Below are 25997 nucleotides of genomic sequence, written 5' to 3'. Positions count from 1 at the left end.
TTTTTCGAAAACGGATCACACAGCTCAGTTTCAGAATGAAAACCATGCAGGCCTTCCTCCGCGGTGGAAAGCTGCATCAAAATCGCCAAGTGTTTGGTCTTACCCCCAGGGCCTTTGAGGACGATGAGTGCATGGCGGTGATCGAGCAGAGCCCCAACACCTCGGACACGCGGGCCAGGCCGCCCGCTCTCAGCCTGGTCACCGTGCAGATGGAGCCTGCTGTGGAGGACCTCTTGGAGGAAGACGACCTCCAGCCGGCTCTGGACGACCAGCTTGTCCCAGTGGAGACCTATCCTGACCCTCTCCTTGACACACAGGTCATAATCAGATCACATACATGCACACTGTACATGCATCATTTTTTTGTTGCTCCTCACCTTGTTATTATTGTACAAAAGCATTATTCAACCTGTTCTGTTGTACTGTTCCGCATGTTTCTACAACATACTGTCCATGCCTAACAGAAACAAACTTTTCAGTATTACCCGTATTGCTTCCAAGATCATCGGACTTCCCACACCCACACTTTCTAAGGCCATCACACGGCTAGCACTTTCAATGTCACATGACACTGATCATCCGCTGTATTGCTTTTTCAACCTCATGCCAACAGGACAAAGATACAAAGGTGAGTTTTAGTAGGAGTTTTGTCCCCTCGGCCATCGCGGCATTAAACAAACTTCCCCGCCGATAGGATGGTTCTGTATACAGTGGGGACCTCATGTTTTTGTATTGTCTTGATGTGTTATGTTTTAAAATAGCGAGGCCTTCTTATATCGATATAAAACGAGTTAGAACGATTAGAACGAGTATACTCGTCCAAAGCATCAAGCAGGTTTATTTGCATCAGATGTGTTAATAATATCCTCTTTAACCGTTCCAGATGGACCCCCCTCCTCCGGAGGGGGAGATAGGCTGCAGCCTGTCCCAGCCCAGCAGCATCCAGCTCCAGTGCGTCGAGGACTGGGCCGCTAACGCTAACCGAGGGCACAGCCGCAGTCCAAGCCAGGAGGAGGCCCTGCCACCACCTCCTCCGTCATCGTCCCATTCCCTGCCCTCCTCTGGGGGGTGCCCTTCCTCCCCCTCCCCCCCGCCGCCGCGGCCACGGCCGGAGGGCCTGCGGTCCTCGCTGACCCTGCGGACCGGCACCGAGTCCCGCGGTGCGGCGCCGATTCACCACAGCCTCAGCGTCTCGCGTGGCAGCCCGCCCCTCCTCCTCTCCCACCACGTCTCCGTGGGGCTCACCACCGTGGCGGTGGACGTCCACTTTTACCCGGCCGCGGGCGCAGTGGGCGTGTCCAGCAGCACGCATATTAACTCCGTCTCGAGCGCCACTTCGATGACGACGGGGCCCCCGTTCACCTCCTCGTGGGCCAACAGTCAGGAGAATGAGCAGTCCACTCCCAGAATGCATCACGATAAGTAGGCGGTGTGGCGTGGTGGGGGCAGTGGGCACACAGTGGTGAAAAGTACTGTAAGTACATGTACTCAAGTACTGTACTTTTTTACTGTAGAATTTTGAGGGATTCTTTTCAATTACTTCTACTCCATTACATCTGCAGAGGCAGATATTGTACTTTTTACTCCACTGCAATTATTTGAAAACTTTGGTTTAGTTACTTTTAGTTACATTCATTAGCCACTTCAGACCTACCGTATATATATATATATATATACAGTACTTTGGCTATTTTCAAAGGATTTTATACATTTGGGAATGGGACACTGCGCATAATTAGTATTACTAGTATTTAAGTATATTTTGTTAGCAATACTTTTGTATTTTTACTCAAGTACATTTTTTAATACATGGTACTTTTATCTGTAACAGAGTATTTCTACATTGTGGTATTGCTACTTTTACTTAAGTAAGTAAAACATTTGAGTACTTTTACCACCACTGCCTCCCGGGAACACGATGTTAAAACGTCCTTGAATGTGTGGAACATCCTGTACTCATCGCTGAATGTTTTTCCAGTTTAGTTTTTCATGGCCTGTTCCAAGCCTTGGTAAGGAAAATAACTACTATAGCATATGGTGAATTTGTAATCTCAGAAATCATCTTAAGCAAAGAACTAAAGTACAAAAGCTCAGACTATAATGCACGTTAAGGATAATACTGTCTATGCCTGTGTGGTCGCGTTAATGTATGCTTTGTAGCTCCAGTGATACGTTTTGCATCAATTAATGTGCTCATTATTTATGTTGCTCATTACTTGATCATAATTATACTGTATGTGTTCAAGGTAACTTCTTATTTTCTACTGTTTTTTTTGTTGAGTTGTATTTTAAATGATAAAGATGGCTAAGAAACAGTAGGTGTAAACTTATTGCACGCATGGTCTTACTTCTTTAAACAGTAGGTGTAAACTTATTGCACACATGGTCTTACTTCTTTAGAAACAGTAGGTGTAAACTTATTGCACGCATGGTCTTACTTCTTTAAGAAACAGTAGGTGTAAACTTATTGCACGCATGGTCTTACTTGTTTAGAAACAGTAGGTGTAAACTTATTGCACGCATGGTCTTACTTCTTTAAGAAACAGTAAGTGTAAACTTATTGCACGCATGGTCTTACTTCTTTAAACAGTAGGTGTAAACTTATTGCATGCATGGTCTTACTTCTTTAGAAACAGTAGGTGTAAACTTATTGCACGCATGGTCTTACTTCTTTTACCCAATCTTTACACTCTTATTCATATCATGCAACAAGTTGAATGTTTAAGATGATTGACATACTGTAGTACTGTGTGTATAGCATTCTTCATCAAAACTGCCAAGGATAGAAACTGCACTTGTACAGTCAGATATTGCAGTTTGTTATATTAAACATTTGTATGATTTGTTACATATACATAGCATTATAAATGGAGGTAATATTTTTGCATCAAGCTAGAGACTGTTAACACCTCTATTGAAACCAAAGCACTTTGCAGTGGGGCTATATTTATCAAATTTAGACAACACAGGGATGTATTGTATATAGTTGCAGTCGGGAAGAAACCACCTAACTCCATTTTTGAGTGTGTTGGTTAAAACAATATTGAACCAATGAAAAGTATAGTAAAAAGCGGTTTGGACAAAAGCTCTTAACTCCATTGGAACCTCAAACTGTCCTATATACAGGTTTAATGTTTGTCTTTAGTTCAATGTTCAAAACCATTGACAAGGAAGGGAACATTTACTTCATAAAGTGCCTCATAACGTCATATTGTCTCTTTATTGTTAGTGGCGTGTCATGTTTGTGTTGGCACCGTTTGTTTCACCTAATCAACATGAGTTACACTTTAATATATTAGCGCCTCTATCACTTCACACGGGTGTGATTTTTTTAAGTCACAACAACTTTGATGAGGCAGTATTTTTCTTTTTCAGAAAAATGAACATTTTGGTGGTGGTTTCTTCCCGACAGCAGAGATATTTAAAAAATATTATATTCTAGGTCACTCAAGACACTTTTCTGTAAAAATAATACTAATGTGTGTATAAAATATGATGTAATAAATAACTAGTAACTGTATTTAAAGGTACTCTATCACCACCATAAATAAATGAAACCATTAGACCACATTAGCCTACATATTGGTTGTGCTATTAATCTGTGATATTTGCTGAAAGCCTCCATTATGTCTCTAGATGACACAGTTCCAGGGCTGGACTGGCCACCGGGCATACCGGGCATTTGCCCGGTGGGCCGCGACCGTAGGGGGCCGCCATGATAAAAAAAAAAAAAAATGTTTTTTTTTTTTTTTTTTTTTTTTGACAGGCAGGCAGGCCAATAGGCGGCAGGCCACCAGAAAAGGTCCGGGCGTGCTGCCATTCTGGGGTAGCGCCCCCCCTGACCCCCCCCGGCGGTGCAGTGCAGGGGGGGGCCACATAATATTATGTTGCCTATCTGCGCGCTGGTTGTGGTGGGCCGGTCTGGGCCAAATTCACGCGAAAATGCCCGGGCCGAATTTTTGTCCCAGTCCAGCCCTGCACAGTTCTGTGTGCACAATGTGAATGGGAGAAATCATTATATAGGCTACAATTAATAAACAGCCTTTATTAACACATGATGACTTGAGATTTGTTTTTGCACACATTATGGGGCATAAGATATTGACTCTAAAAATGATGATACTGTATTGGATCTAAGCTGCAGCCACTGGCTTGACCCTGCAGTATAAGGCTCTGGCTTGACCCTGCAGTATAAGGCTAACAGCTGCAGCCACTGGCTTGACCCTGCAGTATAAGGCTAACTGCTGAAGAACACGGATATGTTTTGACTACCAGGCTCGGTTCATCTTGTACACGACTATAGCAGACTGACACATTTAAACATGATTTAATCATGATTAAATATGTTTCAGCATCTAATCTATACCAGGAGTTCCCAAACTTGTCCATACCAAGGAATAAATAAGGACCCATACATATAGCCATAGCCTCCGTCTACTCTGGATAGAGCCCCTGCCCAGTGTCCATATGGAGCTGGCCTGTTCTGACATCATTCTGACCACTGCATAGACTCCATATATGGGCATAAAAGGGACACAGACATAATATCTGGGTGGGCCATTCATTTCCAACTTGCATCGTTCCAAGTAGGCCAATGCCCAACGAGCACCGCTGTAGAGGCTCCAACGGGCACCGCTCTAGTATTTTAAATTGAATAAATTCATATTATATCTTAGAAAAACACTAGGTCTAGACTCTAGGGCGGCTATAATGGGTTCAGTTCAGGCTGTCTATAAACAAATGTTAATGTGTACAAAGATGGCTGTTTAGTTACCCAAACTAAATTCACAAAAATAAAGACATATATCGTAAAAATTAATAATTTAGCATTGGGAATGGCTCATTATCATCATTAAAGGTCTTTTCACACGGGGAGCGAATGAAACGCCAAGTAATTCATGTTCAATGAGAGACTTGCGGGCCGGTAGAGAGGTGTGAGCAATGGTGAAGGGACAAGCTGGTCTCATGCTCCACTGTGACCCCTACCCAGTCTCAACTGTGACCCCTACCCAGTCTCACCCAAACACAGTGACCCCTACCCAGTCCCACCCAAACACAGTGACCCCTACCCAGTCTCACCCAAACACAGTGACCCCTACCCAGTCTCACCCAAACACAGTGACCCCTACCCAGTCTCACCCAACTGTGACCCCTACCCAGTCTCACCCAAACACAGTGAAGGGACAAGCTCGTCTCATGCTCAACTGTGACCCCTACCCAGTCTCACCCAAACACAGTGACCCCTACCCAGTCTCACCCAACTGTGACCCCTACCCAGTCTCACCCAAACACAGTGACCCCTACCCAGTCTCACCCAAACACAGTGAAATAGCACGGAATTGCAATTCCGTACATACACGCCTAGAAAACCCCAAAATCCGTACATTATGACACTGAAATCCTCCCCATAGACAATGATGGTGTCATTCCCCCGCAGGGTTGGGTTTGCTGGGAGGGACTGACTGCTTTTGACATCATTGATTTGACATCGTTCAAATCGTTATGGCTGATTGGGGATTATGTTTTATCCCTGCTTCTGGTCAAACTGCATTAAATGCATGCATTTCCTTTGGTGAACTGTCAGACTGTTGAAGATCACAATTTATCAAATCAAAAATGTATCTTTGTTTTAACCACAATCGTCGTGCGAAGACTTACTGTACAATTAAAAAATGTAACTCTCTGTTTTTGTTTTCAAATCGAACACCTGGCTCCCCGTGTGAAAAAGGCCTTTTTATAGTTCTGTGGATGGTTTTCTTGGCATCTCGTCCTCTGCGTTGGTTGGAACGCTAAAGGCTACATAAGGACACCACTTGGTGTTGAGGCACACCAGACTCTTCAGTGTGGCCGAGTTGACTATATCAAAGCCCGTCTGTCCTCCAAAGGTGCTGGGCTTCCAGTATTCCGGGGAGCAGATGGGGTTTCCTAAAAGGCCCTTCAGGGAGAAAGGAGCACCCATCTCCACTATGCTCTCTCCAAAAATGGCGCCGGGACGCGTTTTCTCCAGCATGAGGCCCACGTAGAACTCCAGGGCATCTATGTCTCCGTAGAGTTCCTCCAACGCCCTGGCGATCTTCTTCTCTCCTGGTTGGAAAAGGCCACGACTTGAGTATTAAACCATGTCAACTACATGAAATGGCGATCAGAACGTCCTACTTAGACAAAAATGGTACCACACCCCACACAGACCCCACATTTCAAAATAGCTGATCTACAAGCTCACAATGCATCGCGATGCAATGCATTGTGAGCTTGGAGATCTGCCATTTTCAAATGATTTTTATACATTTGAAAACTTGAAATGGGACATTATGAGTACCTTTACTGTTGGTACTTAGAGTACATTTTGATGCCAATACTTTTGTACTTTTACTCAAGTACGCCACTGTGCAATAGGCCGATAATAAGGCTCACCTGTCAGGTCGGAGAACGACGTGTACGGCTTGAGGTGGAACTTCTTCCTGTACTCGTTAAAGGGCTGTAGACGCAGCACTCTGGACTCGATGATGGCACCTTTTGCCACGTGGGTCACCACCGGGTGGATATTTTGACCGCCGCCAATCTGAGAGACAACGGGCACATTTTACTCAGATGAAATATTCTTTGGCTTTCTTGCTTATCAACACAGGAAGCAGGGACACCCCACCTAGATAAACTCGTGGATCATCTGAGCATGATAAAACGCCGGATAACTCAACAATCACTGTTCATTCGATTTCGAATAAGACAACTTTTGTTGATTAATAACTGTGACAGAGCAGCCTCGGACAGACTAATTGTCTAATGTTCAACAATACACATTCATTGTATTTATGATGTTCAACTATACACATTTATTGTATTTATGCTGTATTGCATGCTTGTGACATGTAGATTCTTAGTCCCACAGAAGGTGCATATTCTGTGGGACATGGCATTTAAAATGCTTGTGTTTATCTACACAGATGCTGTTGCTTTGAAGCCTGTGTGGGGTGTGGTACCTGAAGAGCTGATTACATTATGGGGAACATCTTGGGTGGATTGCTAGTACATTGGGGTTGGTTGATTACTTAGCCACGGGTGGAGTCTGTAGACTATATAAAGGGGAATGGCTGTTGACTGAGGGCTGCCACGGGGAGAGGCTGACACCTGTACCTCTGTATTAAGTTATGTTTTTGAGTTGCCTTTTCTTTAGTTGTCCCTTTTTTCGCCTGCTTCCTGTTCCATTCCTGACACCTTTGGGGGTTTTCACTGACAAAGAGTCGATGCACAATCCCTGACTTGACTTCCCTGGCACTCTTCCGTTCAGGGCTGGACTGGCCACAGGGCATACCGGGCATTTTCCCGGTGGGCCGCGACCGTAGGGGGCCGCCACCTGGTGGCAGGCCACCAGGTAGCGCCCCCCCTGACCCCCCCCGGCGGTGCAGTGCAGGGGTGGGGCCACATAATATTATGTTGCTTAGGGCCACTACTGTTTGTATCATTTATGTTGTTCTGTAAAAGTGGTGGTATTAGGGCTTGTTTGTGTGTGTGCCTCGACGGAGTGGGTGGTAGAGTTTCTGCTATCTGCGCGCTGGTTGTGGTGGGCCGGTCTGGGCCAAATTCACGCGAAAATGCCCGGGCCGAATTTTTGTCCCAGTCCAGCCCTGCTTCCGTTCAATCTGCAAGTTCACAAAACTGTTTCAACTACTGACCACCACTGACCGTGACCAGCTCCCCCTTCCGTTCTACCCTTCACAACAATAGTCACAAACAGTGCACCATATTTCAAACTGGTGGTCATATAGTAAACTGTAATTAAATGAATGTCACATCCTCTTAGAATTGGGCATGTTGATGGAATACAATATCTCAAAACTGAAATAAGGTTCACCTAAAACGTCATAAGGAAATTGTCATTTGGCAGCATAAAGATATATCATGTGATATAGGTTTGACACTTTTACAAGCCAATTTAAAATTGGAGTCTTGTGAGATGTTCTGTGTGGTTGGGGTGTCTGTGAGCAGCGGCACCGTGGCCTAAAGGCCCGTCTTGAATCAATCAACCTGTTGATCAAGCTATACTTAAAAGACCATGTCACACCTATTGCTTCTTGTCACGGGACCCCGCTGGGTCTGTGACTTGTCTATGTGTTGTATGTACATGCATCTTGATTTTGTTTTATTTTTTATTCATGATGCATCTATATTGTTTCTGTGATGAATAAAAACAGATATGGTGTAGTAGAGCAGGGGTACTCAACCCGTGGGTCGCGACCCCTCGAGGGGTCGCCAAATTATTTTGGGGGGTCCCCAAATTATTTTCAAAAAAAGAAAAGAAAAAAAAGTGTTTTGTTTTTTTTTGCAACTGAATGGCTGTAAAGTGGAAATGAAGAATTTACATATAGTACATGCATACACCTTCCCTAATGATGATGGTTTCAGTATTTATTTATGGTGTATTGTCTCTATTATTAAGGTTATTGTAGCAGTCAATTTATATTGGGAGTCGGGAGGGGGCGGGGCGGGGGTCCCGAGACGTTGCCAAAGCATTTTCGGGGGTCCCCGGCCAAAAAGGTTGAGAACCCCTGTAGTAGAGGAAAAAAAAACATGAAATACCGTTTCCCCTCAGTCACTTGCAGTGCAAAATAAAACATAAGGCTATTTAATAAACATAAAAGCTAAAAATTAAAGACAGCCTAGACAAACATTTATGTATGATAGGGTTCATAGGGTTTAAGGGTTCATAGGGTTCATAGGGTTTAAGTGATTAAGGTTCTAAATGTGCGTTTAACACATTTTGGACTAAAAAGTCACGTATTTATCTCACCGGCACACATGTTTTACTTCTCATGGTGGTCTGTCATAATACAGTAGCAATGGTGACACAGTCAGGCAGAAATAGAGACAAACAGATTCTGCGGAGCCAGGCTGTAAAGAATTGTGAAAATAGCTGATCTACTGTACAAACTCACAGAATGTGAGTGAGCTTGTTGATCAAAATGTTTTAACTTGAACATGTTGGAATTTTCCCCCATGCCCAGAATATGCACAGCAGGTTGAACGTGGTTAAGACATACACACACACACACACACACAGTCGCACACACACACATGCGCGCGCACACGCAAACATCATCCCTAACAGTAGCCACATTTTTTCAGCCATGCGGTACCTTGACACCACCACTATAGTCACACCACGTAACTGCATCATGGGACCAAGGCCAGCTACAGCTAGTAGTACCTTTCCGGCGTGCTGTCGAGAGAAGCTGTCCACCAGCTTCTCCACGCCGTAGTGTGTGAGGACGGTGGTGTTGAAGAGGAACTGCGAGTAGGGGATGTCCGTGCCGTCCACGTGGAAGTGGTCGGGCATGAGCGGGTGCCAGTGGTACAGCTGGTTGAACTCCACGGCGATGCGGTTGCGGTACTGGAACTGGGAGTGGAAGAGCAGCGTGGGGTCAAACTTCAGGTCCAGCATGTAGCCGCTCAGGTGCTGCACGTAGTCCTCGATCACGATGCGGATGGTCTCCCCTGTACGCAGGCGGGGAAAAAAACAGTGGGGGGCATTTTTTGTTGCTGTTAAATCGTGGTATTATCAAACATAAATATCAAACATATCAGACAATCCACATTACCGAAAAGGAAATGCATGTATTTAATTCAGTGAGTCTGACCAGAACCAGGGATAAACCGGCGATAAAAATGAATTTGGAGAGTGTGGATATCAAAAACACATGGATCCACACCTCATCCCCCCCGGCAAATCGAACCCTAAACAAAGGAACAACAGTATTTTGGTCCCTGGTAATTTGATGCCAGCGACACTAACCTAACCCTGACAGTTCAAACTACTGACAAAACAGTAAAATGCTGTTTTTACTGCCATTTAAAGCTCTAATCCATAACTTTCAAAATGTGTGCTGTTGAGCTACCCCGGGCAGTGGGCACGTTTGGGAAGGCACGTTATTCCTATTTGAGTTTCATGCAGTAGCTCTTGTAAACCAGTTATGCATTGCAGCTTTAACTCACAGAGTTACAAGTGTTACTGTGAACCCTCATTCATAATCATACCGTGTCGCTCGCCAAGAATAGTACATTTTCAAGTGAAAATTGTAATTGTGCATAATTCAGCGAGTGCATAATTATCCTTAAATCTAACTTTTGTTCAAGTGAAATGTAAGCGGGTCAACTTTTTCTGCATCAATTCAGGTTACGTTCCCATTTTGAGTGTAGTCTATCTAATCGAATGCAGTGATGATATTCCATCATAAATAACCGTCCCGGGTTACACAGCCTGGAATCTCCACTGACGTCTGTGTGTTTTCATTTATTTACACAGTTGCTTCCCCCCAGATGATCTTCACTGTAGTATAAACTGTGTCAGGGAATATTTCCCCACCCGAACGTAAACTAAAAAGAGCGACGTCGGCCAGCCTCATGCAGTCTCATCCCTCACCGATGATGATGAGTCTGGCGGTCTGGAAGAGCTGCTCGTCTCCCCATGTGGGATGCTCCACCTTCAGGACGTCGCACACTCGGTTGTGCTCTCGGAGCCACAGCGTGGCGAACATGGTGAGGCCTGGCAGCAGGCCAAACACCTCCTGACCGATGGCCATACGCTGGGCGGCCGGTAGGCCGGGGGGGTAACTCATGTTCACGGGGGCCTCCGAGACAGTCGGGGGGTAAACGTCACCGTCGATCACCTACATGAAGGGGAACACGTAACAGTACCAGTCAGCATTTCCCATATATCCTGTGTTATTTAGAAATCCGACTTTCTTTCTTTTTGTTCCCTGTGTCGTAATTCAAAATTCAAATTACAAAAGATTTTTAGATGGGACATTCTGCATAATGAGTTACAGGCCTGTTACTTGTAACAGTGTATTTGTACAGTATGTGTTGCAACTTTTACTAAAAAAAAAAGAAAAAGTACTTCTTCCACCACTGCATGGCACCAATCTCAGAATCTTATCAGAGATTAAAGCAGGTCATAAAAGGAATGCAGCAGCGCTTCTTATGCCAGCTGTGATGCATCATCTTTCACATCGCCATCTGAATTAAAACTCATATAGCCTTCTCAGAATTCTATCTGAGCAGAGAAGTTTAAGATTAGACTACTTGCGGGAATCGCCCGCAAAAGTTGCACCAAGCTCTTCTGAATGTGATAAAATAAAAGTCAGTTTGGGGAGGGGAAAAAAGACGAGACAACAGAATGTACAGTTGGGTGCCACCGATATTGTCCCTTATCATTTGACCCATTTAGGCCTGACCTCAAAACTTTTAAAAATCCTTTTAAATCCTCCAGTTTTCTGAAATAAATATTTTCACAATTTTTTTCAATTGCTAAATTATAACATAATGTTTAAAACACCAAAAGGGGTTCCCGCCCAAAATGGGTTAACTGTCCTTTTGCGCAGATCACGCAAACCTCAGCAAAAAGAAAAGGAGAATATCGATGGCCTCCAACTGTACATCTTGCATCAGTGACAGACAGACAGCATATCAGGACACAGAAAAGTAAAAACACACAAACAATATAGTAATATATGGCACTCGAGTAACACGTCAGCTACAACAATACACAGTACACATCCCTTACAAGCCAATGGCCTGATAATCTATTCTACAGTACCTGATATTTCAGCTTTCCATCCTTATGAAGCCTGAGGTTGAGCTGTCGGACAAGGTTATCTCCATAGATGTGACCAGCGTCCACCTGGGTCAGTCAGAGAAGCAGACATTTGTCTTTACTAAACACCGTAAAACGAAATCATTAATCAGTTAGTTAATGGCACACATCAATAATCGACACATTTAGAAAATTGTGTCGATTACAGTACTGACATCTAAAGCAGAAGGCTGGTTATTTTCAGGCCTAAAGCCTGATTTATTTTTGTACTTGGTTGCTCATCATGTCTTGCGCCCCAAAATACCAGCTCTATAGCTCGTCGTGAGCTTGTAGATGGGCCAGAGCCACCTAATAGAAGAGTTGCAATATTGAGCCTGGTCACGTGGTTCATGTACTCGCGCAGTCGCGCAAGCCCATAGACTCCAATGCATTCCGTAAACTTCCGGTTGTTTCTATGTGGAGCCTTAAATTAGGAACAAACCAATAGATAGTGATATATAGAGAGTATGCGCGTGACATCATCATCAAACCAGGAAGTTATGCAGGAACGCCTACTGAGTGGCTAAAAACTACTTTCTGGCCTTGACAGCCCATACATCCACACAGAAAAGTCATATCTGATTGCATTAAACAACATTCTCACTTTGCATGTTGCTTTGCCACTCGATTTGCCACTCGATGTGCCATTCACTTTAAGCATGCGCATACTCTCTATAGTGAACGGAGTTTGCATAATTCAGTCTATACTCTATGGCTCTGAGATGGGCTACTTTAAAGAAGGAAGCGAGAGCAAGCACTCAGTTGAATAATCCCACGTAATGGTGTAACGGGTGCACGGTTCAGGAAGATATACACACAACTCTAAACTCTAGATTTAGAGTTGAAGAAGATATACATACAACTCTAAACTCTAGATTTAGAGTTGAAGAAGGCCACACGGCCGAAACGTCCATCGGTCTGTTTGTTGCCTGCTGGGGGAAAACGAAAAATAAAACAAGAATCCTAAAAGGACACAACGTGAGTGCTGGTATTTATTCTCTCTGAGATGGGCTAGCCACCGGTGTGCAACTATATGTATAAATCGGGTGCTACTGAGGTTGTCTAATTGAATTGAAGCAAGTTATGCATCTCTCACCCCATGCCCCAGAGCCTTGGTAAAGCCCAGTCCCATTCGGTTGTGGGTCTTGAAGAACTGGTGGGTGAAATGCTGGGCAAAGAAGGCAAACATCAAGTTGGTTCCCTGTGGATCTGGCGTAAACTCTGTCCTTAGTAAAAATCGTTCAACCAAGAGAGTGGGGTCTGGGAGAATGTTTTTTCCTGAATAACAGAAAAAGAAAGAAAAAGAAAACAAAGAAAGTTATACAGTGGTGTACTTAGTAGCATTGTGAACCTGTAAATATTGAGTTGCCCAACGTTTTATGTCAGAAATGTACAGTATCGGTCCCCAGCATTTGGAAACTGCTGTATGTTAACTTGCATATTTTAGGCAATTTGCATATAATTAGTACAATTGGAATCATCAGTCACCTTATATGGACAATACTTCACTAACTGCGTGACAATTATGGACAATATTGGAGTGGTTTTGAGGGTTGTTGAGGATGCTGAATCCATTTTCAACATTGTAAATTAAAGAAGTTGCCATCGGCTGATTTAATCAAGTCTAAGTCATTTTAGAAGATTTAGAGGATTGGACAGAGAACGTGTGTATTTGAAATAAGTTGTAGTAAAGTAAGGTTTTATGGTTATGACTCACCAAGATCCTGGATGGCCTGATTCTTGGCTTAAAATATTTGATATTTTTATAAATTCAATTCAATTTCAGTGGAACCAGAAAAAACACGCCCACTGCTATGCCCTATACATACAGTCCATTTACTGTACCATTTGCAATATACTGTATGAATGTACTGGTGCAGTTGTGACTGCATTGTATGTATGGATGTACAGGATGTGCAAGACCTTTTCTTCAGAAATGTTGACACCACAGAGGTGCTGTTTGTTTACATTAAAGGAAGTCAGGAACATGACACACACACACACACACACACACACACACACACACACACACACACACACACACACACACACACACACACACACACACACACACACACACACACCTCAAAAGAGAAGTGTGAAGGTGTGTGGAAAATAAGCTAACCTATGAAGAGGCTCAAACATACATCCTTACTGGCAACCACTATTGCAAATGGCAGTTACATTAGTGTGAGCTGGCCATAAAACGGTTTTGTTCCAAGGAGTTGCAGGGATGCTTGAATAATGTGCAAGACTTCAGAAATGTTGACACCACAGAGGAGCTAGTGGTTTACATAAAAGTAAGACAGGAACCCTGAAATGAATGGGCGGGAGGTTCGATTGCAGCACGCACGCACGCACGCACGCACACGTCACACACACATGCGGGTATATCTTTTCTACGTCCGAGCATAGACATGGTAACGGCCTGCCTGCCTCTGATTGGCCTACCAACCCTACCAACACTGCCCTTCTAGCCTGTCTAGCCCCCATGGTCTCACCAGACTGTCCTCCGATACGCGAGGTTACTCCGTGGTGGGAAATAATACAAGTACAAGAGAATGGCTATATAGATATTATATAGCCTACTTCTGTGTCATTGATGATATATACGGAATACAGTATTTGTATTATCAACATCAATGACACAGTGTTGCACAGCTAAAAAGCAGGTAGACCTGAAGACATACATTTTGAAGAAATATTAGATCCCAACTTTTCACCTCAAAATCAACTCAAACATCACAACAATTGGCCCACAGGAGTGTAATTATGGCCATGTTTGGTTTAAATGTTCATTTTGAATTTTGAAAATGTCAGACATTTAATTCATATAACTCAATAACCGCCAAAACCACTCCAAAATTATCCACATCGGCCAAGCAGTTGCAGAGTATTCTAATTGATGTGAATTATCCACATTAAAAAACATGTGAGGATATGCTGTTAAAACTCTGGTTTCATGTGCTTGTGTTAAGTGGTGTGTTACAGGCTAAACCTTCCCACACAGACTCGCACCTTTAGTTCCCATGGGTGTAGGGCAGTCCTCTGGCACAGGGGGAAGGATCCGGGTGTAGTACGTCACGTTGGAGTACGACTCCCAGCTGAGGTATCCATATTTGGAGTTGTACGTCGGGGGGCTTGGAATGAGGTTGGCTCTAACTTTGGGAAGAAGACAAAGTTGAATCAATTAATGCACTGGTTCCCAAACACTGGGTCGGGACCCGTTTGTGGGTCGCGGACACATTTGTATGGGTCCCTTTATTTTTTGTTTCCAACATTTTGTTTTTAATTATTGCTATTTCAAAACATTTTCAAAAAACATTGCCAAAAAAGCTTTTTTTGGCAATGTTTTTTGCTCAACTGGAGCTTGACCCACCGGTTGAGAACACCTACTGGTTGACAAGAAGCATTGCCTGAAGCTCATACACGTAAGCACTACCCCACGCACACGTGGCATGTGTTAGTTTGCATCTGAACACATATATGGCATGTGTTAGTTTGCATCTGAACACATATATGGCATGTGTTAGTTTGCATCTGAACACATATATGGCATGTGTTAGTTTGCATCTGAACACATATATGGCATGTGTTAGTTTGCATCTGAACACATATATGGCATGTGTTAGTTTGCATCTGAACACATATATGGCATGTGTTAGTTTGCATCTGGACACGTACAGTATACAAACACTTTATGTTTGAATTTCAAACATGTAAAGAATGTATTTATTTAACAAAGAACACACATCCGACAAATCCCATGTGCTGCTATTCAAGTCACTATGGGAGCATGATCCATTGTGCAGACTCTGTACTTCCTAACGTAGACATGCACCAAATCATGTCCAATGAGGCAGAGTAATAAAACATATCCTTGGGGGTGGAACTGCCTGCAGTGCCTCAAGGAGGGAATGTAATCTTCAGTGGAATGTAGGTGAGCTCCGCTGCCAAAGAAGTGAGCTGAGGACACCCTGGTCAACTAACACCACTATATCTCACAGGCGATTAGAGTTGACAAGAAGAGTTTTGAGTGTGAGTTATGTCAGGGTTATTCGTTAAACTAAATAGTGCGTTAGCTCAGTGTATTCTGTTCAGCAGCCAAACGGAGGCTTCCACATCATATATAAACAGATCTACCCTAAGTGACAGTTTTATCAGAAGCACCCTCCAGTAACAGGAACGTGTGTATACTTCGTGCAGGTGTGGCCTGTGTAAGAGATAAGCGAGCTGCTGTGTTCGTACCATGCTCTCACGGATACAGAGACCTGCACCCCCTGCTTCCCCCTGTCCACCTCCCTTCCTCCACCAAAGCACTTCCAACCAGGTGACCCCTTAGCTACCAGGAAGAGGGATCAAACCCTCCATATATCCGAGCTCCTTGGTGGAAGTCGTGTATCCACGAGTGAGCTGGTAGATGGCCAGCAGGAGCATCCAGCATGGAGCCATGGGAGAGACTGAGTAAATAATAAGCAGGATGTCTGGATAGGGGAGGCCGCTCCACCCTCTAGACTCTACCAGTTGGCACGCACAGAGAGACATGCACGAGGGAGTGGGATATGGAGGCATGGTCAGGTGGAAACCTTTTATGTCCAAAACGGTTCATTTTCATGAACAAAACAGCACCATCTTTTCCTTCGAATTGCAGTCGAACAGTCTGTCTCGAGAGACTATGTAAAAAGAAAAGCATAAATATATATGGAGATACAAGGTTTCCACCCGACAGTGGTGATAGAGTATCTATTTGGATATCTAACTAAATCAGAAGCAAGTCGGGGGCCTGGTGACGCAGTCAGCTGGCACACAGTTTTAATCCGACTCCCACTCTTGTCTTGCATGTCTCTTTTCTCTGTCTGTCTGTCTGTCTGTCTGTCTGTCTGTCTGTCTGTCTGTCTGTCTGTCTGTCTCTCTCTCTCTCACTCACTCTCTCTCTCTCTCTCTCTCTCTCATGCACATCGCTGTGCTAAGAAATGAAGCATACAGTACAATTACTGAAAGACTAACGTAGAGAATAATAATAATTAGAAGCAAGGAACTGCAGATTACAAAGAATTCTAAAATACTCTAACCTGCTTTGTATTTGTATTCAATCTCACATCACCACACACCAACACTCTCAAGCAGGCCTCATAGGTTACTGGTGTCAAACTAAAGACACAGGGGGGGGGGCTCATAATGGGAAGTTTGAGAAGTTTGAGAACCACTGTAAATGGAACAAAGCCTAAATTCATATCATTGGTAACACCTGTGAAGGAAGTAGGGAAGGGGCCCGGAAGTAGGAAGAGTTATTCTGTGTGCATAGGGCCCATTTCAGTAGCCTGGCGAGGCCAGACTCATATCGTGGATTCACTACACGGGGAGGAAGCATCAGTGAATCCACGATATGAGTCTGGCCCCGCAAGGCGACCATTCCAGGATGTTGGAATAATGACAGCAGCACCCCTTGGTGATCTTTTCGGCCACCTCACCCAGCCTGACTATTCTCTCCCCCCTGGTTACTCTGTGCAAGAATTATATTTTCAGGGCTGCTCACTCCCTACAGGCCTACACCTTCGATCCGGATTAAATTAAATCCACTTCAAGGAACAGTTTGTAAGGCCCTCTTGTGTACACTCCTCAAACTAAAATAGCACCTCCCTATTCAACAGAATAGAAATGGCAGCTTGTAAAGTCAGTTAAAGTTGTTGTTGTTGCATGCATGCAGTATCTCTTTGCTCTGTCCATGGGGTATCTTTATGGCAGGAAATAAACTGATTAAGTAGGATTTTTAAAATGCAATTTGGCCAACTCGGATAAACACGCAAACATTTAAATGTCCAAACGGAACAGCTGCTGCAGATGTTATTGTGACTATAAAAATTCTAGTAGTCTGTGTGTGCACGTGCACGTGCGTGTGGGTGCGCGTGCGTGTGTGTGTGCTGTACATCTGCAGATGAAGCGAGCCCTCCGTGAACTCCCTCTTCCTTTTTTCTGTTGAGAACAACCCGTGCCTCTCACAGAACACTAACATTACCTCACTGTGTCTGTCTGTCCGACCCACGCACGCTCAGCAGTATCTCTGTCATGACCTGCCTCGTCTGCTCCATTGAAGCAGCGCTGCAGCACTGAAGTGACCGAAATCCCCGCCAATGTGGCCTATCCAAATATTTACTTGTTGTGAACATAACAGAAGGAAACCGAGGCAAATGGCAGAAAGACGTTCGTTGTAAGCAAGCTGATTTATCTGTTGTTGTCGGAGTCCACTATTCAAGTCATTCTCAAGCCTTCCAGGAGTTAGATATGAACGTGTGTGTGTTTCACTGCATTGGTGAAGGAAAACAACCTTCTCATATAGGAATATATACTTTTTGATTAGTTTGCTTAGTCTATAAATCAATTCATCTGTCAGTGTGGTCTTAGTCTAGAAAGAATTATGATTAGTCATTTTGTATGCTTTGTTGTAAACTCTAGATAGATATAACCCTTGCTTAAATTCTGGCATTCTCTAATTTTGTATTTATTTATTTATTTGTTCTGGATTTAGGACTTTATAATCCTTGACTTTGAGGATTTTATCCGGTGTGGACTGGCTCTGTTTGGGGACTGGGAAGAAGGTAGTCCATTCTTTGCTAGTGTGACCCCTAGGCTGGGCATTCCGACACACCGCCATTCCAACTACGTGTCTTCCGCATGCAGTTAGGGTTAGGTTAGGGACAGGGTTAGTAATGTGACGAGTCCGAATTGTGCTGCGTCGTAATATCGGGCTTCGGAATGCCGGTGTTTAACTGGCTGGGTTGTACAGTACCAGTTGGATCTTCCGAAATGGCATTAGAGTCATCTCCAGTCTTGTTCTTTGCGGTGGCATTTGTGCTGCGGACCACTAACCTGTGAGAACTATGGTCATGAGCTTGTCTCGCAGGAAGCTGTTGTTGATGATACTCCAGAGCCAGTGGAAATGTGTGAGGATGTAGTGGAGGGTATCTGGGCTGGGCTTCAGCAGGAGGTAAATCCTGGTCCAGAACTCGGCTACGGACACACAGTGTGAACAATTCAGCATGTGTTATTAAAAAGGAAATCTCTGATATAACATTAAACAAGCTTAGCGACGGCTAACGTCCCTATTCTGGAGGGTGAAAATACCTTTTTTTATGGTGTAGAGGGAAGAAACGGGGGGGAACTCTGGTGGGTCAACTAGAGTTTAAGTGGTTATGGTAACACTCTGCAATGGATGTAGAAAGTTACGACCCAAGAACAACGTTGTCGATGGCCAGGCGACAGCCCCCTTATCTGCCTGTTGGCATGTATTTAGAACAACGTCGTCGATGGCCAGGCGACAGCCCCCTTATCTGCCTGTTGGCATGTATTTCCTTTTGTTTCTTTTTTGGGCAGCATTTAAAATGTGTCCCCTTATCTGTAGCAACCAAAACGGCCTCCAGTTGCTCTTTGGCCCAACGGATAAAGAGAAACAAACCCTGGTAGTACTAAATTATAAACCTCGAGCTTCAATATAAACCTTACTTTTAAGAGATGGTAACATAAACAAACATTAAAGCACGGACATCCGCTCACTAAAAAACAGGTGCTGGGCAGAGGCCAGAATCCAAATATAATAAAGTCTGCACACTGGATCACGCTCCAAAGATTAAAATGTAGTCGTTCCTTTTACACCATTGGACATAAACGATAATGGAACCAATACATTTTAAACTTTGGAACATGATCCATGCAGTGTGCGGAGTCTGACTTAATTAAACTTAAGAGATGGTAACATAAGATTATGAAATAATCAGCCATACTTTATTTCCCTCTTACATGATGTCTCATACTTGGAATATCCAGGGAAATGTGTCATAGCAGTCACGTGGGTGCTATGACTTATTGCTTGTTTATATAGGGAAAATACTGTATACTCCAACTCCCATTTATCTGTGAGTAATGATTTCATCATTTGGCTTTTAGAAAGTAAACGTGCAGTATTACTGTAAGTCTGTTTTTTTTTGGAGTTGGAGTTAAAAAAAACAGACTTACAGTAATACTAGAGTCTAACTCACTCACAACTGTAAGATGGCTTTGGCAATAGATTATTGAATGTTGAATATATGAATATTCTTTATCAGTGGCACTGGTTCTCAACGTGTCGTCAAGGGACCCCCAGGGGTCCTTGAGGGGGTTCCATGCAGGGATTCCCTAGCTAATTGTTAGGAACAAAATGAACCCTTACAGGTCTGTAACTCTTGAGAGTGTATTCCTTACGGGCCCATTTGGTTCCTTATACACTCTGTGTTATGGGGGTTTAATTATTAATGTATACCAAACTGGGTGCATGCTTTTGGTTAGACATACCATTGGTCCGATATCTCAAACCCTCACCCTAACCCTAACCTCCCACAGGGCAGCACACCTACACCTAACCTTAACCCTCTCTCAACCTTCAACGCACCCCTCACCAACCTTAATCCTGTCGTTTTAACGCACCCCTCACCAACCTTAATCCGGTCATTTTAACGCACCCCTCACCAACCTTATGTCTAACCCACCCCTCACCAACCTTAATCCTGTCGTCTTAACGCACCCCTCACCAACCTTATGTCTAACCCACCCCTCACCAACCTTAATCCGGTCGTTTTAACGCACCCCTCACCAACCTTAATCCAGTCGGACCAATGCTGTCTAACCAATGCTGTGTCTAACCAAAGTATGCCCCCTACCAAACTGTGGGTCCTTCAAATTAATACATTTGAGAACCGCTGGTTTAAATGATCTGCAATAACTGTAAAATCATTGACCTAGTGGAGTGAACAAAGATGACGCAACACTTTTTATCTCAATGGCTGTGCTCGGTGCTGTCATGAACTGGACTGGTTAGAAGGTGAGTTATGTACTGTAAAACGGTCAGCTCCCAGTGGTTTCTGGTGAGGTTCATCATGTGTCAGACGGGAAAAAAGGACTCATTGCTTTCAATTGCGCTTTTCTCTCATTGTTAGACAAGACGCTAAACATTTGTACTGGAGGACGTCCCATTGGCCAGGTCATACTGTAGCTGGATGAAATGACATCGGCCCTCAACCACAAACTGATTATTGCTTCATCACAGTGAACCCCTCTCTCTCTCTCTCTCTCTCTCTCTCTCTCTCTCTCATTTTTTTCCTTTGGTCATGGTCCTTGTTTTAACCACATGTATGCTGGGGCGAGAACAGCACATCCACAAGCTCACAAATGGTCATGTTTTGAGCTTAGTTTTACACCATTTACGGTAAAGGTTTATTATTAAAGAGAGAAAGGGGAGGAGGCCCAGTATAGCCTCCTGGAGTGACTCCAGTCAAACACAAACACACAACAGTTGAATGGAAAGAAACATAATTTGGTTACTCACGGTTAGTGCAATTTTCCCCATGGAAGCCGGTGCGGGTGCAGTCACATTCATAGCGGGCAGTGCCGAATCTCACACACACTCCAGAGTTCTGGCAAGGGTAGTGGCAACAGGGATTTTCTGGGAACAGAGGGAGAGGCAGTCTAGTTTCAAACACACTGTGCTATTGTCATATGATAGGTGGAGCCAAAAAAAAAAGTGTTTGATATTATGTGAGCTGGACCTCCTGGCGAACAAAACTATACATTTTGTCCTTTTGCCTTATGTTAAATAATAAAACTGGGAAACAAGAACATGGCAAGCTAAGAAATGACAGGTACTCTGCGTTGTTGAATGTGTGTGTAAAAGAGAGCTTGTCTCATTGGGTAAAACTAGAAATACAGTAGAACAGCGGTTCCCAAGCATTCGTGGCCCACCCATCTGACCTAACACGGCAGCCAATCAGTGCATTCTCAGAGCATGTTTATGTTTTATCATCAATCAATCATCAAAGGAACCAACATATAGCCTACTTTAAATTAACATATAGCCTATTATTTAATTATTCATCAATCATTATTTACTCCCAATGTATGAATGAATGAACCATTGTAAAGCGCTTTGAGCACTTGGAAAAGCGCTATAAAAATGCAATTCATTATAAAAATGCAATTCATTACGTTTTATATCATTGATATAATACTATCATTAAAATCTAGTGTAATGCTAAAGGTTTGGACTGGAGCATGAATTCCCTCGCGGCCCACCAGTGGGCTGAAACCGTTAGTTGGAACAGTTAGTTCTCTTTTAATTTCAAGGACCCCCAAATCAGGCCAGACGGGAGGAGACAATTGCCTAACTTGGGGGCAGCCAAACATTTGCAATTTTCTTTCTTTTCAAAATCTTTTTATTCAGGTTTTTCAACAATAGCCCAGGGGCAAGTATTAGACAGACACATAAAATATAAAAATAAAACTCAATCCCCTATCCCACCCTCCCCCCACCCACAATCCCAAGGATAGTCGGAACAGTCTGGAGGAAATAAAATAAATATATATATATACATACACACATACACAAAATACATGCATACATAATTACAAAAAATAAAAATATAATAAAATAAAAAAGCAGATTTTTCATAGAGCAGATTTTGTTTCTGTTGTGGTTTGGCGTTGGCCGAGGCATAGGCACGGCACACTATGCAGTTTGTGAACATTTGCAATTTTGCATACCTGTCCTATAGTATGGGTATGCAAACGAGATTCTTTCTGAAATAGCAGATCTACAAGCTCACAACACAATGTGTTGAGCTTGTTGTAGATATAAATAGAGTTAATATATGAAGGGGTCAAACCGATTCTCATCGTATATTAACAAATTTAGCTGGGAACCTCCTGGAACACCCAAAAGTATCCCTGGGGGGGTCCCCGGACACCACTTTGAGCACCAGTGTCCTAGAACAACTCTCAACATCTGTCAGCCATGGTGTCATTAATGGTTTCCTGTTCTGTACTCGTACAAGTCCTTTCACAATATACTGTAACTGTAGTCATACTGGAGCTGATAACAACATAGTTACAAAGTTAATTCTTTAGGAACAAGACATGCCAGTTTCTCAGTTACATGATATACTGTATTCTGGCTGGGATTCGAACATGGACCTCCCGTGTGGGACACCAAATATCTACCGCTGAGCCAAGACAGAATCCCTGGTTCAGGGGAGATATTGGGCTTGTGTGCTTCAGGCAGGACTACTTGTCAATCACCAGGGTCTAGAGCAGGGGTTCTCAACCCGTGGGTCGCGACCCCTCGGGGGGTCGCCAAATTATTTTGGGGGGTCCCCAAATCATTAACAAATAAATAAAAAAAATCGCTGTTTTTTTTTAACTGAAAGGCTGGAAAATGGAAATGAAGAGTTTACATATAGTACACATAGTACATGCATACACCTTCCCTAATGATCTGGTTTCAGTATTTATTTATGGTGTATTGTCTCTATTATTAAGGTTATTGTAGCAGTCAATTTATATTGGGGGTCGGGAGGGGGGCGGGGCGGGGGTCCCGAGACGTTGCCAAAGCATTTTCGGGGGTCCCCGGAGAAAAACGTTGAGAACCCCTGGTCTAGAGCAGTGGTTCTTAAAGTGGGGTCCGGGGACACCCAGGGGTCCTTGAGGGAGTTCCAGGGGGTCCCCAGCTATAATTATAACTAAAAATACATCGCATGGATGCACCTGGGACGTATCCTCAGTGATGTATCCCAAGGTCATCTGGGTTTCGGGTCTTCCAACATCATACCCCTCACTCAGGCGACCCAGCCGGGGTGATCAAGTCCCGACTTACGTCCCAGTAGCTATACCCTCAATCAGTCCCACTAGGGCAGGGGTGCCCACACTTTTTGACTTGAGAGCTACTTTCAAAATGACCAGCTCGGCAAGATCTACCCACCAAATCAATTATTATACCATTGCTGAAAATAGTTTAAATATGTACCTGAGGGGGCTTCGGAATAGTAGAGTTTGTGTTACATTCTGTACAGTATAAGACAAATGCACTTGGAATGGGAAATGGAGGTGGATAAATGTTTTTTTTTAATTGATTTTTTTCTTCAATATATTTAAATGAAATACTCTTTAGGGGCATGTCATGTGATCTACCTGCACAGCCTTTGTGATCTACTGGTAGATCGCGATCTACCTTTTGGGCACCCCTGCACTAGGGCAAAACCAGGGCCACACAATCCGTTGGAACTACTCCAGAACTACTCTGCCAGGGCTGGGAGGTACGCTTCTGGCGTGTGGAAGGACTAGGCTCTGTGGGTTGACTCCTGTCTGGGCCCCTCCTACGTCTCACCAGGTCCACTCCTGCTCTCACCAGGCCCAGAACCTGTGCGTTGCACCAGAGTCCCAGCACCAGACACTGACAAATGGAACCCTAACAGGTCCATTTGGTTCCATTTGTACACTCTCAGAGTTAAGTTAACATAGATTTTACAATATAAAGTGAGGACCCAAAGATACAAATCCCATTAAATGGGGGTCCGTAGCCTAATGCATGTCAAACTGGGGGGGTCCTTGAAATTAAAATGGTTGAGAATCCCTGGAATATCTTTTCAAATGGGGGTCCGTGGGCTAATAAGTGTCAATTTGGGGGTCCTTGACATGAAAAGGTTTGAGAACCCCTGGTCTAGAGGTCTACATTCCTCAAAGACACTGCAGATGTTTTGATTGATTGATTGAAATATTTATTAACAGTTTGCAGAATTACAGTACATTTCAAGCACAAACTCAATACAAAGACTGTTAACTGTGAGTGGACGACCCAAGCATTACACTTGTTTACAAGAGGGTCCACCATGTTCAATTCATCAAAAGTCAAATGTTAAAGGGGCATTCCACTCAACATTTTCAACATGTCATTAATGTACCTTAGAGCTGTTGTGTGGAAATAATAAAAAGGTTCCCCCATTCTGTGTTTCCTAGAACTAGAGGTCTGAAAAGAATCATTAACATGGTGAAACACATCTTGATGACATCATCAAGATGTGTTCCACCATGTTAATGATTTTTTTCATAATTACAGTTCTAGGAAACACGGACTTTTTATTATTTCCACACAGCTCTAAGGTACATTAATGACATAGTAAAATGTTGAAAATGGGTGGTTTTCCCCTTTAAGACAAGTGGTTCTCAAAGTGAGTCTTTGAGGGGGTTCCAGGGGTCCCCAAAATTAGATCTATAATAATATAGCATAAAAATCTGTTTAACAATTCTGTAGGCTATATTTTAAAATAGTTGATCTTCAAGCTCCAAAAGTGAATGTGTGGGTCCCTAGCACAACATATTTGCAGAGGGGGTCTGCAAATACCCTATGGTCCATGGACCCCCATGTCTCGATCCATGACATGAAAAGGGTTTGTATAGGTAGCCAGCCTACTCTATCTACAGACACAGATTGCTTAAATATCATTTTATTCATTACATACATTTCAGATTGCAGACTGGCATGTCAATCGAGTAGGGTATTGAAGACGGGTTCAGATTAACTCACCACTGGAGCCACTTTCCCCGACAGAAGATGACACTTGTAGCAGCAGCAAGAGGGACAAAAACACCCAAATGGACATGATGCAAAATTCTGGAGAAAACAAACGTTGCATTAATATTTTTTTCCGTTTAAACTCAGTACAAATATGCCTACTTTCACAAATCCATTTGGCTAATATAATGAAGATATGTATTAAAGTAGCCTGGCCTGTATCTTAAAAAAATAAAACATTTCTCAGTCACACAAACTTATATTAGCTGCATGATCCGTTAATAAATGCATTCTGCTCGTAGGCTAAACTGCAAAGAGAGAGAACACTAAAGTTAAAACAAAAGACAGAGCTAATTCTTAACCCACCTGTCTTGATGTTCGCCAGCAGCACATATGTGGATGTGGGTCGTGAACTTAAAGCAGACAGCAGGTATGGTGAAGTCACTGTCATCGTCATAGATGTATAGTCTTCCCGGACGGAGTTGCTGTCATGTCGTTTTTCTCATGCAGTAAAAATGCATGCAGGACCACTTGCAACATCAGGCCTCACTCACTGACTGACTGTCAGAGATAAATACTATTCTAATGGGCGGTTACACCATAGGGTTACACACGTTCGTCCTGCCTTTCTGCATCCTGCTATAATGTCCTCAAAGAAATACACTTTTTTTTATGTTTCGTAGGCTTAATTGCTGAAGTCGACTGCCGAAGTGATCTAAAGAAAATTACACGGGAAAAAAAAGAAAGAAAAAAGGATAAAAAGAAGAAAGAAAAAAGACCAAACTCGCAGGCCTGCGTACAGAAACTTAACAAAATAGTGATTTAGCGCCACCTGCTGGCTACAGTGAGAAACACAAGACCAATTCCTCCAACAGAAACCAGAACACCAATTATTTGTTTACAAACATTGGGACTGGGCGCACGGGTGACTGTTTCATGTAATCAATTCCCAACAGATCTCCAAACCTGTTGTTTTAGGGAGCGCTGGTTTCAGTCCAT

General features: G+C 43.4%; 1 protein-coding gene across 1 annotated transcript; it reads right to left on the bottom strand.

Annotated features, from left to right (window-relative positions):
• Positions 1 to 5175: 5175 nt before the first annotated feature.
• Positions 5176 to 25695, bottom strand: LOC306933390 (prostaglandin G/H synthase 1-like). The gene is made up of 12 exons (XM_079515604.1): positions 25365 to 25695; positions 25011 to 25097; positions 20985 to 21101; positions 18497 to 18637; positions 14648 to 14791; positions 12726 to 12907; positions 11594 to 11677; positions 10418 to 10664; positions 9206 to 9492; positions 6415 to 6562; positions 5291 to 6084; positions 5176 to 5252 (listed from the first exon to the last, which is right to left on the bottom strand). The coding sequence occupies exons 1-11, from the start codon at positions 25453 to 25455 to the stop codon at positions 5735 to 5737; spliced, it is 1878 nt and encodes a 625-aa protein (XP_079371730.1). The 5' UTR covers positions 25456 to 25695; the 3' UTR covers positions 5176 to 5252; positions 5291 to 5734.
• Positions 25696 to 25997: the final 302 nt, after the last annotated feature.

The sequence above is a fragment of the Electrona antarctica genome, assembly GCF_951216825.1.
Source record: "Electrona antarctica genome assembly, chromosome: 12".
Lineage (NCBI taxonomy): Eukaryota > Metazoa > Chordata > Actinopteri > Myctophiformes > Myctophidae > Electrona > Electrona antarctica.
The sequence above is the reverse complement of the archived record's forward strand: the minus strand, read 5'-3'. Positions and strand labels throughout refer to the sequence as shown.

Coding starts and splice junctions, on each gene's coding strand:
- LOC306933390 (XM_079515604.1), bottom strand. CDS start 25,455: ATGACGATGACAGTGACTTCACCATACCTGCTGTCTGCTTTAAGTTCA. Junction 18,638..20,984: donor TGGGGAAAATTGCACTAACC/GTGAGTAACCAA, acceptor GTGTGTCCGTAG/CCGAGTTCTGGACCAGGATT. Junction 11,678..12,725: donor CCAAGGCTCTGGGGCATGGG/GTGAGAGATGCA, acceptor TGACTGACCCAG/GTGGACGCTGGTCACATCTA.